General features: G+C 39.8%; 3 protein-coding genes across 5 annotated transcripts in view; 1 reads left to right on the forward strand and 2 right to left on the reverse strand.

The window, feature by feature from the left end:
- LOC132142826 (myoglobin-like) overlaps positions 1-16,073 on the forward strand; it is a 108,978-nt gene that overhangs the window by 21,280 nt on the left and 71,625 nt on the right. The gene's annotated exons all lie outside the window — the stretch shown is intronic.
- c6h19orf53 (chromosome 6 C19orf53 homolog) lies at positions 1,483-2,299 on the reverse strand. The gene is made up of 3 exons (XM_059551675.1): positions 2,147-2,299; positions 1,935-1,990; positions 1,483-1,861 (listed from the first exon to the last, which is right to left on the reverse strand). Exons 1-3 carry the CDS (start codon positions 2,232-2,234, stop codon positions 1,703-1,705), a joined length of 303 nt encoding a protein of 100 aa, XP_059407658.1. The 5' UTR covers positions 2,235-2,299; the 3' UTR covers positions 1,483-1,702.
- LOC132142816 (vacuolar protein sorting-associated protein 54-like) lies at positions 3,239-15,612 on the reverse strand. Of its 3 annotated transcripts, none has more exons than XM_059552973.1 (23): positions 15,456-15,612; positions 13,591-13,741; positions 13,017-13,258; positions 12,073-12,154; positions 11,923-11,957; positions 11,643-11,774; positions 9,960-10,345; positions 9,736-9,862; positions 8,564-8,671; positions 8,433-8,485; positions 8,216-8,312; positions 7,637-8,007; positions 6,839-6,962; positions 6,511-6,692; positions 6,294-6,406; positions 5,932-5,995; positions 5,739-5,844; positions 5,547-5,634; positions 4,703-4,824; positions 4,539-4,619; positions 4,357-4,464; positions 4,180-4,274; positions 3,239-3,989 (listed from the first exon to the last, which is right to left on the reverse strand). In XM_059552973.1, exons 2-23 carry the CDS (start codon positions 13,727-13,729, stop codon positions 3,884-3,886), a joined length of 2,961 nt encoding a protein of 986 aa, XP_059408956.1. In that variant the 5' UTR covers positions 13,730-13,741; positions 15,456-15,612; the 3' UTR covers positions 3,239-3,883. The 3 variants fall into 3 exon arrangements, with proteins under 3 accessions (XP_059408956.1, XP_059408954.1, XP_059408955.1); XM_059552971.1 differs by having other exon boundaries at positions 6,839-6,965; XM_059552972.1 differs by having other exon boundaries at positions 6,839-6,965; positions 13,591-13,731; positions 15,456-15,571.

The raw sequence follows: 16,073 nt of genomic DNA on the forward strand, positions 1-16,073 counted from the left end.
AGTAGTACTGCATCCTTCATATCTCTGAAGAGTCTTTAGTTTAATCAGATTTATAAAAGAAAGATTTTAAAAAATCAAAAACACACTTCTGTGTTCCCACTCTTCCAGGAGAAGTGCCCATATAAGGAATTCCGTCTTTTATGACGTCATACAGAAAAGAAAAAAAAAACCTTTCTGAAACTTTCAAGTGTATTTGGTACAGAGATACTCCCCCATACGTCCAACTCGTTTTTTGAGACTTTGGTTAATCATGAGAACACAACTCACAACTCATTTACACAACTCGGTGTAAATAACTCAGAATGCATGAAATAGCATATGTGTGTTAACATTATTTTGGTGTAAAAAAAAATAAATCATAATTGCACGCAAACCTTTTTAGTTCTATCCAGTTTTTAAGCTTTGTTGCCAAAACAACACAACACGGTGAACCCTAAAACGACGTTAAGCCTAACGAGAACTTTACAGCTCTAATAATACACAAGAAAACAAATAAAACAACAAAATAAACTTCATTTTTCTGCTTTTAAATCAATTTTCATTGTAAGCGACTCCTTAACCTAGAATAGAGGAGCGTCTGAGTTTTTGTTGTTGTAATCAATATTATGGAACGAATGCTATTGATTGAGTTTAACTTGTACACAACCCTACACAAGTTACTTATTTAAGACAAACAAGCTAAACCAGAGTAATAAAAAGCATCAATTATTTTTTTCTTCAGAGAGAATGAGGAAAAGCCGTCACAGGACCTGAGTCTCTGCTCCTAATGATTCGACTCCACGAGTTCACTTCTCGTGTCTTCACCGAATCTCAGCGTACTCTGTGCAGCGGTGTGCTCACAACATCTACAATAATTATTATATTATAACAATTCTTTAAAGTATATAGAATGCACTGTATTCTAAAAATTACTAAAATATAATAAAAATAAATGTATTTGATGTAAATTTGTATTGTATTTATAAATACATTTATAAATGTATTTATAAATTAGTGTTTTTTCTTCAAATATATAAATGTATCTATTACAAGAATGAGAATTTGGAGAGAAATGTGCTTAATTGTCGTAAAAAGCAATGTTATAATGCAAAAAAATATATAAAAAATCTTAAAGGGACTAAAATAGGCTTCATTTTACACAGTGTGATTTCTTATTTCTTCCTCCTGATTTTAAAGTAAAATATGACCCAGACATGTTCTTGACAGTTTTCCCTCTCCTCAATGAGCTCATCTGATGTGTTTCTCAGGTGAACCTGGACGGTGAGATGTCCTTGAGGACAGGAAAACCTTCAGGGACTTTACCCTCGCAGTCTAATAAAGTGAGCTCGGCTACTTCACAGTGGAAGAAGTTGCTCTGCTTTACAAGAGAATCACAGAAAGGTGGGAAAGGGGCAATAAAACCAGATATGAGCATGAAATCAACTAGATTTTAAATATTAGCGGTGCTTGACTTTCACCAGGTGAATTTTGTTCAAAAGAAGATATTATGAAAGCTCAATCATTTCTTATTATATAAAAATAAGCAGAGTCTTAAATATCATGTCCTGTCGCACACATGTAAGATTTGTCATATGTAATTTCCACACCGTGTTTTCTTTAAAAAACCTTGAGAAAGAAGAATAAACGTCAGTCTGTCAGTCCAGAGAGAGGTACACATCAGGTTTTATATGGCTGTACAGTGCACTACATGATGCGCCTGTCTTCAGGTGGATGTGGAGGATCCAGCAGCTGGGTTTGGGGGTCCAGGGGTCCCGCTCTTCCCTGCTGGAGTCTTCAGCACACTCAGTTTCTTATGAAGGGACTTGCTGGCCCTCTGTGTGACTTCATGCTCGATCCTGTTCCTGATGGCCACCTCCAAACCCTGCGCCACAGACACAAACATTAAACCACTATTACTGACACAGGGCGGTTTTACATGAGGACTGAACGCTTACCTTCTTCAGCTTCTGCTGTTCGACCACTTGAGCTTTTTTGGGTGCGATTATTCTTCCTGGAATAAAGATGTCAAGAATTAACAATTAAACTGAAGTGCGCACGCGTGTCTGTACCGCAAATGCGTTCCCTCGACATGCTCCTACGCAGTAGTCTATAATTATCGCAGTTATACGCTCAGCGTACTCTTCTCTTTAAGAACACAATGTTTTACCTCCTTTCTTGAGTCCTTTAGGTTTTTGTGGTTGCTTTTTAGCTCCTCCGGGTCGCGGCGCCTTGAATTTCTGTTTACCTTGAGGCATTTCAACGGTCTGATCGCAACCGGAAACAGAAAGACGGAAGACGCGAAACAGAATAAAAGTCTCGGAAACGTTTAGGATGAAATTTAAAATAAAAGTCTCCTCTGAATGCCAAACAGAGTGTGTGTGTTACGTAAATTAAAAATAAAATACGGTTTAATTAATGTTAATAAATAATGCATAATTTCATACTTAATTGATAAAATTTGCAAACTAATTTAAAGACTAACATGATTTATGAAACAAAATGTTTTGAACTAATTAGGCAGCTAGATTTGCAGAGACAGCCTACAAGTTATATGCAAAATAATCCACAGTATTTATTTTCAATGTGGCTTTATTAATGATAAAAAGTGCCACATTTTAAAAAGTCAAGCATGCCACAAGAGTTTCTCATCAGTATATTTCTTTGCCAAAACGAGAGCCCTCAAAACACACACAAACACACACGCACACACACACAAACAACAAATGTACAGTTTGAGTTAGAAGTTTCTGATACCAAATTAGGCACTTTTGAACCAGACAGAAGTGTTAAATAGCAAAACAATAGATGATTAAAAACACACTTTCCATTCTCAACAACCAATCACAGGCCTCAATTTATTCAAAGTAGCACTGGAGAAGAGACAGTGTGACAGTAACATGTGGATGCTGGAGAAATCAAGATAATGCTGTAGTTTGCATGGACAAGAAGGTATAATGATGAATCTCCATGAAGAATTATTTCATTTTGAGACTCGGCTGCATCTCATCTCTGCAAGAACACAGAAGGACTCTCTTCATTTCTCCTCTGACTTTAAACTTCATTTTAATTTCTTTTTCTAATATTATTTAGTATAATACGGTTCTGGAAGTCAGTGTAACCAATATCTTCAATAGTTTTGATTAAACCTGATTAATGTAGAAGGCGTTGAGTTTGAAGAGGAGCACAAAAAAAATGTAGACCATATAAAGGAGACTTCATTTAAACAGATAGATTCTCCTGATAAACATGGATTGCAATCTTAACCTTTAACCCTTTAAGTTTTAATACTAAAACTCAGCGATATTTATATGGGTGAAGAATCAGAGAACAAGACAATTGTGTTTAAAACCCTTTTTAGCTCCAGATCTCCAAATAGTTGTTATCACCTGAAAGATTTATGTGAAAAAAAACATGATTGATCAATCAACAACAAAATCGATTAAAATAAATAACCATTCTTTGATTCCTCTGACTGTGATTAAATAATTCCGCAATAATAATAATAATAATCAGACAGAACTGCACACAAATGGAAAGATGCACTGTAGTGGCGTTACTGGAGGAGGCACTGAGGCGTCTCCGCTTTACGACAACAAAAAACATGTTCCCCACAAATCCTATGTGCGACTGATCAACCACTCAAGCTTGTCCTGATTTGGTCTCCACAAGAAGTCTGTCAGTACCTCTGGGGCACGTCCTGTTAGTACAGAAGTCTCAGCCCTGAAGAGTGCGTCTGTCACTGGGGAGAGACGCGGCGGTCACTCCAGTGTCTCGAGGGATTCAAACACACAAGACCTTGAGTCCTGAGTCTCTTCACATCCTCCTCAGATACAGGGGCGGAGCTGGTCACCGTGATGGTAGGCGTGACGGAGAGGCCTGATTGGCCGGGACGAGCTGTCCGTCATCACCTTTTCTGCTCCCAGATCTCCGGCATGTTTAAGTCCAGATGCTCCAGAGAGCGCAGAGCCTGCACATTCTCCGAGTAAAACGCCACGTCCACCATCACCAGCCTGCAGAGAGAGAAAGATGAGCAGCTGATGTCATAGAAAAAACATTTCTATATAGTCATAGACGGGTAGAAAATTATAGTAAAAAAAAAAAAAAATACTACTTTTAAATACATATTTATTAGATGTAAAATCAATATTATGGAAATTTGTTTGTAATTCTCATAGTCAGTGGTGTTTCTGAAACGCTCACCCATACTGAGGTCCACCATCATTGCCGACTCCCAGCCGTGCTAACTGTCTCTTCAGATGCAGCTTAAAGCTGGCGTTTATCCTGAGGAACAGCATCTACACACAATCACACAAACACCATGAGTTTATAGCCTCGGCTCCCGCTGATGTCTCCAGCATCACACACACGGCGTCTGACCTGCGTCTGCTCCTCCGGCAACAGCTCATAAATGGCCTCGTGCATCTTGGCCATCTGTTTACACACGTTACGCAAACACGCAGACGGCATCGGAGCCTTCACCTCATACTGCAGAGAACACACACGGTTCAGCCGTGATAAAGCACAGAGATACTACAGAGATCACAGAGACCCAAACCCACCTTAGACAGAGCCTTCTCAAACATACTGTCCATGATGGCCACAAGCTTGGCAGAGATCTCTGCAATGTGATCGTTGTAGTCCTGAAGAGAGAGCAAACACGGAGAGAGTGTTAGCAGTGTGAAACAGCTGTCACCGTGTGCTGTGTGGATGAGAGGATGTTTACCTTGGTGATGTGGTCCAAGTGTCTCAGTATGCTGTACTGTCTGGGCTGCAGTCTGGTCTCAAAGTGTGCTCGGATCACAGGGATGTAGTGAACCACCAGCTGAAGACAGCGAGACGCCAGAGCTGAGCGCACACACACACACAATGTGCAGTTTCAGAAAACACTTCAGAGAATATGTATCACGAGGGATGTGTGCAGAGTTTTTAAATCAAATTAAATAGACTTTAAGACATTTTTAAGAACTGCACAAATACAATTAAGAACAAGCAAAAACAATAAACATAAAACTTAAAAATAAACAATGCATTGCAGATTCTTGAGACTGTCACACATTGAACTTTAAAACAGAAGTTTAAAATATTAAAGGCATGGTTTATTAACTGATATATAAGCATATATGAATTAGGTCAATGGATATTGGATTTTGCATCTATTTCTTGAATGTTGAATAATGTCTTTGCTTTACATTGTACTATATTGATTTAAATGGCAGATTGAGTTTACTATGCAACCAAAATAAGATTTTATACACTTTTAATTAGAATCAAGCCTGAAATACACCAGGACTCTTATTTTGAAATGTATGTGTGTTAATATATGCTCATGTAAAAAAGATGAGAGATTAAATATGCTCTCATACAACAATCTACAGTACATTACAATATAAACACCATAATTCTTCAGCAGTGGCTCATAAGAGATCTTTTGGCATAAATGTGCCCAAATGTAAGGCCTCAAATGAAGATTCAAGGACCCACAGTGACCCTGTGATTTCAGATTTAGGGCTGTGCTTTAGCAAACATCATCAGTGCATCTAGGAGACGCATCACATGTGTTTTCTCACCCAGGTTTCTGGTGGTGATGGTTTTCAGGCCCACCACCTGCAGAGCTCCCGCCCCCAGCACCAGCTGACAGCTGCGAGAATTGAAGTGCTGAGTCATGGAAACAAAGCACAACCTGTCAGTCAAGTGATGTCAGCGTTTAGTGTCCAGCTGCACCAACTGAACATCACACACACACACACACACACACACACCTTGAGCAGGTCGGTGAGGCGCGTGAGGAGGTCGGTGGTGATGGAGGGAATGTCATTCACACACTGGCAGTACTCCAGAAACATCCGGATCAGCAGCAGCACCGTCCTGTCGGAGCACACAAAAGGTTAAAGGTCACATAGTGACAGGAGGAGAACTTACCGGTCAAATGATGCTCCAGTAGTGGAAACTCACCCGACCACAGCATACTTCTGCCCATCGACGCACAGAAACTCACCGGGCTTCCTGTCCTCGGACCCTGAGACACACAAAATACATTCATCACACACTATGTGATCAGCAAAGTACAAAAATAATAATTAATTTATAAAACAGAAATCTGTATAACTATGAAAAAAATATGTTTACATTACTTACGTTTTTAAAACTTAAAAGGGGTCATGAACTGCCTTTTTTATTTTGTACTATTCTCTGAGTACCACTTATAATGTTATCAAGATGTTAACATAAAAAACATCATAATGTTGAAGTTATGGACACTTTTATGGAAATCTGTATAGCTATGGAATTATTTAGGAACAGCAATAGTTTTCCACCTGTGGGTTTGCGCTCGGGCAGCATGATGCGTCCATCAGCGATGGAGTCGACCAGATCCTGAAACTCAGCCGGGACCTCGGCCTGCTTCCAGCGCTCGTTATCCAGCAGCAGACTGCACACACACACACACACACACACACACAGACAGAACGAGCAGTGACTCACTGAGCTCTGGCTGGAAGCTCACAGCTCTAAAGCGCACAAGAGCAGCTGTACCTGAGTTTAGTCTTGCGCTCGTCGTGGAAGCGCTGCACGAAGCGGTTGGCCTGACTCTGCAGCGCCCCCCTCAGGCTCATGCTGCGCCGGCCGCACAGCTCTTCAGTGTCTCTGACGAACGACTCCACCGCTTGACTCAAACACACAAACTCTGACGCGCTCAAGCGCTCCAGAGAGCCATCCTGCACAACCAGACTGACGTCAACAGCTGTGCTTCTTAATGTCAGCGTTATGTAACTCATACAGGAGGAGACCAACTTGTCATGTTTAAAGGAGTTTTGAAAGCAGCGATGCGTTAAAAGTGATCAAACCGGTTGTGTGTGTTTACCTTGGCTCGGGTCATCAGCACTTTGACGCAGCGGTCGTGACTGACGTCTGACGCCGTGTACAGCAGCTCCTGAACGTTACTGGCCACCCGACTCAACTCCAGATCAGACGGCATGACGTCCTCACTACTGCCAGACAGAACAGACATGTTTCACATATTTTCATAGCCGGTGTATTCACACTGCCACACAAAGGATATATAGATATATATAAAATTTTGCATTACAGTAATGCAAATTTGTGAAGAAATGTTAAAAAACATTTATGTTATATAATATACTTCAATATTTGTATGCATAACATTATATATATATATATATATATATATATTTATTTATGAAGGAAGTCTCTTCTGCTCACATATTTATTTGATAAAAAATACAGTGAAAACAGTAATATTGTGAAATATTGTTATAATTTATAATAGCTGTTTTATATTTGTATATATATTGTAAAAAGTAATTTATTCCTGTGATGTACAGCTGTATTTTCAGCATCATTTCCTCCAGTCTTCAGTGTCACATGATCTTCAGAAATCACTGTGATATACTGATTTCCTGCTCAAGAAATATTTCTGTTTATCAACAACGCTGAAAAGAGTTGTGCTGACGAACATTGTTGTGGAAACTGTGATACATGTCTCTTTAGTATTATTTGATGAATAGAAAGTTCAAAAGGACAGTATTTATTATATCACTATATTTGATGAGTTAATGCATACTCGTTGAATTGTTTATTTCAAACCTTTGAACCACAGAAATGCTGTATACCCAGTGTGTCTTCTGTAATGCTAACTCACATGGCCGCAGCGCCTCCTATGGGCAGGGAGGAGGTAGTGTTGGAGTTGTGTTCCCTGCTGGAGGATGATTCGGTGGTTGCGGAGGCCGAGTCGCTCCCGCAGGTCTCTGTGTGTGTCTGTGCTCTCAGCTGCGCGTGTGCTGCTGCATTACTGCGCTGCTCTGCTTCATTCAGCGCATCGCTGATGAACAGCCCCTCGTGAGTGAGATACGCAAGCTCCGCCTCTCCTGCATGAAGGGCGGGGCCTCCAGACTCTGCCTCCTCTTCCTCCTCATTGGTCCTGCCATCAGAATGATTGGGGTCTGCTAGACGACTCCTCTGGCTGCTGTCCAGCACCTCCAGCACCACGTTGCGGATGACGCTGAGCGTAGCCTGAATCAAACACAGGTGAGTTTGCATTGTGGACATTTTGAAGCAAACACTGTTTTATTTGCTAGAACAGATTAACAAGGCCAGGAACGTCGAATGCGTGTCTATTTTGAAGGTGTTTTGACCAAGTGAAGCTTTCTGAATGTCAGTGACTGCTGGTGGTTTATAACAAGTATAGTGCGTTTTGTCCTGAAGAACATCAGTCTGTTACCTTGATCCTCTTGAGGAACAGGATGAAGTGCTCAAAAATATCCAGCAGCAGATCAAACCACTGATGAAACGTCATCAAGCGCATCTGCTCGTGAAATCTACACACACACACACACACACACACACACACACACACACACACACACACACACACACACACAGTCAGCTGTGATAAACAGTGCTGTGATATTTATACTAAACATATATTTATAACTCACTTGACAGTGTCTGCATCAATCTCACTGATCTGTGACACAGACTTCATAACACACTGTGTGGGGAACAAAAGAGAAGTAATACATAGAAACATTTTGATTTTCCATTTTTGTGTTTCTGTCATGTGGTGTACCTGTCGAACGATGTTCTTAGCGGCTCGGATCATCTCCTCGCTGTAGATGTCCAGGAAATCCAGCTTCCTCTGTCTCAGGAGACCAAAGACCAGAGACTGCAAGCGATCCTGTGATGAAGATTTATACAGATTTATAACCACAACACGTGCAAATCAAAAACATCACCAAACAACACATGCTGCTGAGATCATCTTGATTTGATTTCCAATTACAATAAACCAGATTTCACTGTCATCGTCTGTGGTTTTGCACTTTCATTAAGGAAATTAAATTGGATCAGCGATTTCGTCGGCGTGGGATTTGGAGCATTACATGACCAACCTTTCCTGACGCTGCAGGCTGCTGTGGGACCTGAATGAGAAGATCTGACACTGTAAACCTCAAACCAACACTGGCCCACATCCAACACAAACATGACCTGATTTACAGAGCGCAGGCTCGTCAACGGGTACATGGGCTTGCTTTTACTTCACACCTGGCAACTGGAAACCACTGTTGTGGTCTGCATGCAACGAATCACGTTCAATGACATTTACTCACTAGTTCAGATTCACGTTTAAAGTGACGTGACAGGAAAACCTGCACCAATGCCAGAACGCCTGGGTTTCCTCTATTTTCTGGTTCAAAAGTTCAGGGTCAGTGAGTGTTTATTTTAAATTCATTAAACTTATATTCTCAAGAATGCATTACATTGATCAAAGGTGACAGTAAAACATTTAAAATGTTACAAAAGATTCCTGAATGCTGTTCTTTTGAACTTTTCTTGAGCAGCAAATCAGCTGATTTCTAAAGGATCATGTGACGATGAAGACTGGAGGAATGATGCTGACAATACAGCGGCACATCACAGCAATAAATTACTATATAACAGTTATTTTAAATTATAATATTATTTCACAATATTATCGTTTTTATAAGATTTTTGATCAAATAAATGCATCCTTGGGGAGCAGAAGAGACTTCTAATTTAAACTTTAAATAAGATACATCTGCATGCATTCAAACCTTTTTATAAACTGAATACACTTCTGCAGTGCAGCTTTGATGAATGCTCTTTTAGGAGGATGTTTTGTGCTGTGAGAGTTATGGTATGCTGTCACAGTACAAAGATCTGTTATTTCAGAAGATAAAGGCACATTTGATTCCTGCTGACACGTGAAAGAGGCCTGACCTTCTCCAGGACCTGACCGTCCTCCTCAAAGGCTCGACTGAGATCGCTCTGAGTGTACGTGGAGAAATCGGCCACCATCATCTTATCGATCAACCTCTCCATCTCACAGAGCTGAGAACCCAAGTGCCTGCAGACAGAGACACGAACAGGAAATAAACCGCATGCCCACATTCTTACTCTTCTGTTCCTTGTAACTTTGTTTCCTGGTAAAGGTGTTTTTGCACCTGAAGCTGTGAATCCCCTGCAGTTCCTGCTGCAGCACTTCTTTGGTGGTGGCGATGAGCTCCAGCGCCCCGACGAACTCTGAGGTGGAGAGCAGCAGCTGCACAGTGGGCTGTGTCTGGTGCACGGCCGCCATCAGCTTGAGTTTGTTGTGTAGCTTGATGCAGTTGTTGCGGGTCAGAGTGTCCCGCAGCGCTCGCAGCGGCCCACGGCACATCACGCGGTCGATGGCGGCGGTGCGCGCGCGGAGCTTGGCCACAGCATCGGACGTTTCTCGCAGACGATCCTGGAGCTCGTGCTGTGACGACATGGCGTGAAAAAAAGCCTCGGAGCGGAGAGAGATCTGCCGAGCGATGCTCACCTCCACCACGTCCAGATAGTGACTCAACTACAGAAAAACAGACACCCGTCCCACTTAGAGCCTTCCATTATGGGACGTTCTGCCAGACTGTCCACTTCATTTGTAAATAATACATCAAAATTTATGTGAACTGGCATATTGGTTAACTAAAACCATGCAAAATGTGTTTGTTACTCAAATAAAATAAACAATATTTATTAGGGGTGTAACGGTACGTGTATTTGTACCGGACAGTTTCGGTACAGGGCTTTCGGTACGGTGCACATGTGTACCGAATGCAATATTTTGTGCATATACATTTTCGTGTTTCCAAACAAACATATTCTAAGGCCGGTGACACACTGGCTGCGTGTTGTGAGCCTGGCGTTTCTGCTGCGCCGACAGACCAGGATCTTGTCTTCACGACAACAATATCTGTACTTCATGTTGAGCATAAATATAAAGCCTACTGATAAAGGACACCGTCAACAGTATTGACGGCAAAATAGACTATGTTTGACAGGTGCAGTGTGCCAATGTGTCACTTTAGAAAAGTTATATATATATATATATATATATATATATATATATATATTTTTTTTTTTTTTTTAATATGAGCAGGCCTACAAGCTGGGATTGGTTATGCTGCACTGTAATCATAGTTTTTTATTTATATTTTTCCATTATATTTTATGATATTGGTTTGAGACTGAGAGTATTTTATTTAGTGGAGAACTTTGCAGCACTATTTTATTTCTTATTCTTTTTTTATTTTATATATATTTTATTAAAAATTATTTTTTTTTTTAAAGTGTATAGTAATAAACAACCTGCACTTTAATGTTTGCATTTCTTTCCCTTACTGTACCGAAAATGAACCGAATTGTGACTTTAAAACCGAGGTACTTACCGAATAGGGCTGCTCCGATCACGATCGGCCGATCATTAATTCGAGCGTGATTTCACATAGAGCAGCTGTTACTACACAGAGCCGTTGTTAACTGAGAAGATGCGCAAATCCAGGTTCATTTTCGGCGTATATATATATTTTTTTTTTTTTTTTTTTTTTTTTTTTAATTTCAGCTAGTTGCCGAGCCAACCTTTTTTTCATTTTGATGTACTAAAATAAATGTAAACTAATTATATATTAAAAAAAAGTCAAACTATATAGGCATATTAAATTCTTTTTTTACAAAAACACAACAAAATTACCAAAACTTTAGCTGGAATAAAAATAAATAAATTAAAACGAATTCAAAAATATTATCAAAAACTATAATAATATTTTAATAATAGCACTGATTGGTCGTGATGACTCATGGTACTAATAATGGCAGATTGTCACCTTTTCCTGCAGTAACCGTGACGACGCAACATCTCTGCTGTTCTTGCCCCCGGCGACGCTGAAGTGAGACCATGGCAACACGGCGTTAAACGTGGCTGGATCATTCAGCACAAACTCAGGCTTCATGAAGATCTGAGGGAGATGGAGAGAAGAAGTTCAACAGGCAAGCTGATCCAGAGGAAGTAATCATTCATTTTCTAGCTCTTCGAGACAACATTTCATACTTTGGTTTACAGCAGATCTATCTATTTCTGCATGGAGAAACTAAATGTGTATTTACCTTGGGCACCTGCTCCAGTTCAGCTCTGGCTTTATCTACAAGACAAGTGAGCCACAAACACACATTACAGAAGCAAAACCGGTTCATCTGACAGAGCGCTTGTGTTCTGATACCCTGATGATGGCAGCTTCAAAGTTCGGTGAACCGTACCGTGATTATTGGTGATGGTGGGCACTGACAGATCGTCTTTGTTCAGGCAGATGTTCTTACAGCGCTCGTGAATCTTCTCCCTCTGAGAGACACAAACAAACAGTCGGCGTGAGATCCTTTGTTTATGAGAGCCTCCACAGCAACATTTCCAAAACACATTCTGACTCTCCGATCCCGGTGCGCAGAACAGAACCAGCTGACCACTAAAAAAAGATCTTCTTGTGAAGGAAACGCAGAGGCTCATTCTTCAGACGCATCCCAGGTGGAAAAGCAGAGTCATGTAACCTTCAGAAACCCACAGAGACACACACACAGCCTGCCATCGTCTTGAGCCCAGCCTGTTCTCACCAGTGTGCCAGATAAACACAAGCAACCCAGACTAAATAAAGTCTTCTCCAGCTTAAGATCTGACAGGGAACAGAACAATACCCTCAGTGTCTATTAATACACCGCAAGGTCACTAACAACAGCCTCCAAACCCTAGTGAGACGCCTACAGCAGTCATACATGTGCTCCAGTAGCAGAGCTGCTTTAAAAACAACATTTGTGTGCTGACTTAAAGTAGTAAATTTTACTTTTACTCAATATTTGTGTGTGCCATATATTGATGTCCAATTGCCAGTATTATTTATATTATATATTATACTACCATTTATACTATTATAGTTTGTATTAATATTTTCAACTTGATTCTATTTTAATATTTTGTTTTTATTTGATATTGTATGTGTCTTTTTTTCAGTGCCAAGTAAATAATTCTAATTTTATAAAATTAAATTTTTCCATATAGTTTGTCCATCCATATTCTATTTATATATTTTATTCAGCATTATTTAGATTATAAAAAATGCAACAATTACTTGCAATTCAGTCACATTATGAGGTGTGATGACTGCCATGATCCGGTCTATGTAGCAGTCAGTGAATAATTCAGCTGCGGTCACCTGAGCCGTCTCCTGCAGGTACGAGCTGAAGTGTTCTCGGCTGATGTTGGGCAGGTAGAAGGAAGGCATGACCTCGGTCTCGGTGAAGTCCAGGCCCCAGGACTTAGTGAAGAAGTCTGACTCTCTCTTGGCCAGCCTGGGGTCGTTGAGGGCCGCGGGGAGGTTCACTTTAGAGTTATACACAGTCCAGCGGTGCTGGTCGGCCACAACAGACGGCCCGTCACAGAGAGCACCAGCCTCACCTGTACAGACCACGAAAGAGGGTCAGGGAAGAATCTTAGTACTGTCTTAAAAAACTTTATTATAGACAACTAAACCCAGAAAAAAAGTAACTTAAAAAAAGATCTAAAATAATTATTTTTTTTTTTTTTACATTTCTCTACAACAAACTGTTCAAATAGTTTTTAGTAAAAATGACAAATGTTGCCTTGGAAAATAACTGTCTCTGAAATAAAATTAGTTTTACTTTTTACTAATATTATTGTTGAAATATTAAAAATACAGAACAATAACTAAACGTCTTCAAAAGAGTAAGATGTGGCTGATCCCAGATCAAGCTCTGCTGGTCTCTCACCGGGGGGCTCTTTAGGGCAGACGTCCGGTAAGGAGCGCACCCTTCGATAGTGTCTGGGGGCCACCGAAGGGTCCCTGGGCTTCCGGAAGAGTCCATCGCTGGACTGAGGGATCGGAGGCGAGCCCTGATTGGAGGACATCACTGCGGATCCCTCACATGTGAAGAGAGCACAAGAACACACTTCAACTTCCTGTCAGCACAGGAAGTACCAATCTTTTAGAAGAAAAGCACTAGATTTCCCTTCAAACTAATGTCAGACTGGTTTAAACCGTTGAAATACTAAATGTATCAGTCGAATGATGGAAAACAGTTTCAAACTTGACCAAAGAAAATTCCCCTTGGCTTATCACATAGTGTTGTTATTAATATTATCAGCAGAATATCTGTTCCGCCCACGCAGAGAACAAAAACAAGTGAGTCAGAGTGAAAAACGTAAAGAGGAAGATGAAGTCAGATGCACACACACACACCTAACATCCTGCAGCTGTGTGTGCAGTAATCTGAATCACTTCTAGCCGTTTTCTCAGATCTGACTCCTGAGAGAGCAGACAGAGAGAAGAGCCTGGATCTGGACTCGTGTGAAGCTGAGATCTGAACCAAAGCAGTGCATGAAGAGCACGGCACACGTCTGCTTTCTAATATTCTGAATGAGAAACGAAAGCGCTGTGGTTTGACATCAGCTGCTGCAGAGTCAGAGAGCAGGAAGAGCCCGACCAACTCTACAACCTACACAACTCACCCACGAGCGGATCTCTCAGAAGCTCGACGAGAACTCACTCCAGGCATTCACATGACATACATGCTTTATGTGAAGAAAATCAATCCTGTTTTTATGTAAAGAAAAGGTATTGTTTTTCTTGATAAATCTGTGTTTTTCTTTCTAAAATATTAATTTAATCCTATAAAAAAATAAAAAAACAGTTGGTTAAATGTTTTCTGGACATGCTTGCGTTATTATTGCGTTATCATAACTGAGCATATCTTTTCTAGGGCAGCAGTATTTCTTAAAAAATATATATATTTTATTTATTTATGATTTGTGTGTTAAATGTCAACTGGATATGTTTGCAAGATTCAGCTGATTAATGTTAATCAAATTTCAATCCAAAAATAAATACAAAACTATACTTGATAAAGAAAATGAAAGTTTTTTTGTTTTGTTTTTTTTGCATTGTGGCATTATATATACAGTACATCTCAATGTTTTTCAGGCCCTAATGAACAGGGAATCGGGTCTGAAACCAAGAAATCTCCAAATAATTAATATTAGCGTATTGAATAATGAATGATTTTGAATGGATAAGACAGGACACAGAACAGATACAGTGCTGAGAGCTGATCAGATGAAATGAACAGCTCAATCATCACCTCCTCACTTAAGTTAATCGACTAACTGGCTATATTTGATGAACTCCAGATATTATATAACTCTATATATTATTATGAGACATTACAGATGCTTCTTCACCTAAAAAGCTGTGAATGACAGCTCAGCCCCATTCATGATCTGATAATAATCACTACTGAGCATCATGTGGAGACGCACACCTCAGCTTGATGTTATTTATTATATTATTATATGTTTGATTATTCATACACAATAATCAAAGAAACAATCGCCTGTTAAGAGCAAAACACATCAACTCAGCGCTAATAAGGCCGTCACATTCGCAATTAACGGACACACGGACGACTTATTATACATTTGAAGAGCATACACGCGTAATGTCAAGTGTTTTTACAGTAAGTTCGTCAGTTTAATGTGTTGTGTTTGTTATTGTGTGCTGCTGTTAGCCGGAACGCTAATCATGATAAACATCCGCTTCACTAAACGCTTCACACACACTCACACACATCTGAGATACCTGTTATATGAAATAAAGCAGCTCCTGGAGATCATAATATCGACAGATCCCGCTCACATCCTAACAGACGGGCTCATATCGCTCACTCAACGGTCCGCCGGCCACCGGCCCATAATGCACTGCGCGCGTAATGCGGAGACTTCCGGTTTACACGCGTACAAGACGAACGTCATAAAGTTATTAAATCCGTTGTTATAAAGTCTTATTCAAGACTTTTGTATTGTTAAAGATTCCTTGAAAAAATAAAAATAAAACATTTACAGTCTTATATGTACTTTATTTTAAAATAAAACTAAAATAATACCTTCTTTTTCTATTTTCAAGAAAGATATCGGTGCTCGAATGAAATAACTCCGCTTTATTATATTGTTTTTTTTTCTTTTATCCATTCTCTGTCTTATTCATTCATTAATTATGTATTTCTGTTCATTTGTTCATTCATTCAGCTTTCTTAAAGTATTTTTTAATATAAACAAATATTATTTATTTATTTATTTTGAAGTACGAGTTATTAACGTAAATTTTCTAGGAATAATACCAAAAATATTTCCGAGAACAATACAGTTTTCAACCATTATGTAATATAATAAAATATAATACACTTCAGTCCATTAAATT

The sequence above is a fragment of the Carassius carassius genome, chromosome 6 (genome assembly GCF_963082965.1).
Source record: "Carassius carassius chromosome 6, fCarCar2.1, whole genome shotgun sequence".
Lineage (NCBI taxonomy): Eukaryota > Metazoa > Chordata > Actinopteri > Cypriniformes > Cyprinidae > Carassius > Carassius carassius.

What these genes read in the sequence shown, in the direction of transcription:
- LOC132142816 (XM_059552971.1), bottom strand. Translation starts at nt 13,729, where the DNA reads ATGTCCTCCAATCAGGGCTCGCCTCCGATCCCTCAGTCCAGCGATGGA. An exon ending in CACGGTTACTGCAGGAAAAG is followed by an intron (nt 10,346 to 11,642) that starts GTGACAATCTGC and finishes GTTTTTCTGTAG; the next exon opens with TTGAGTCACTATCTGGACGT. An exon ending in TGCCGGAGGAGCAGACGCAG is followed by an intron (nt 4,275 to 4,356) that starts GTCAGACGCCGT and finishes GATTGTGTGTAG; the next exon opens with ATGCTGTTCCTCAGGATAAA.
- c6h19orf53 (XM_059551675.1), bottom strand. Translation starts at nt 2,234, where the DNA reads ATGCCTCAAGGTAAACAGAAATTCAAGGCGCCGCGACCCGGAGGAGCT. An exon ending in TAAAGGACTCAAGAAAGGAG is followed by an intron (nt 1,991 to 2,146) that starts GTAAAACATTGT and finishes TCTTTATTCCAG; the next exon opens with GAAGAATAATCGCACCCAAA. An exon ending in AACAGCAGAAGCTGAAGAAG is followed by an intron (nt 1,862 to 1,934) that starts GTAAGCGTTCAG and finishes TCTGTGGCGCAG; the next exon opens with GGTTTGGAGGTGGCCATCAG.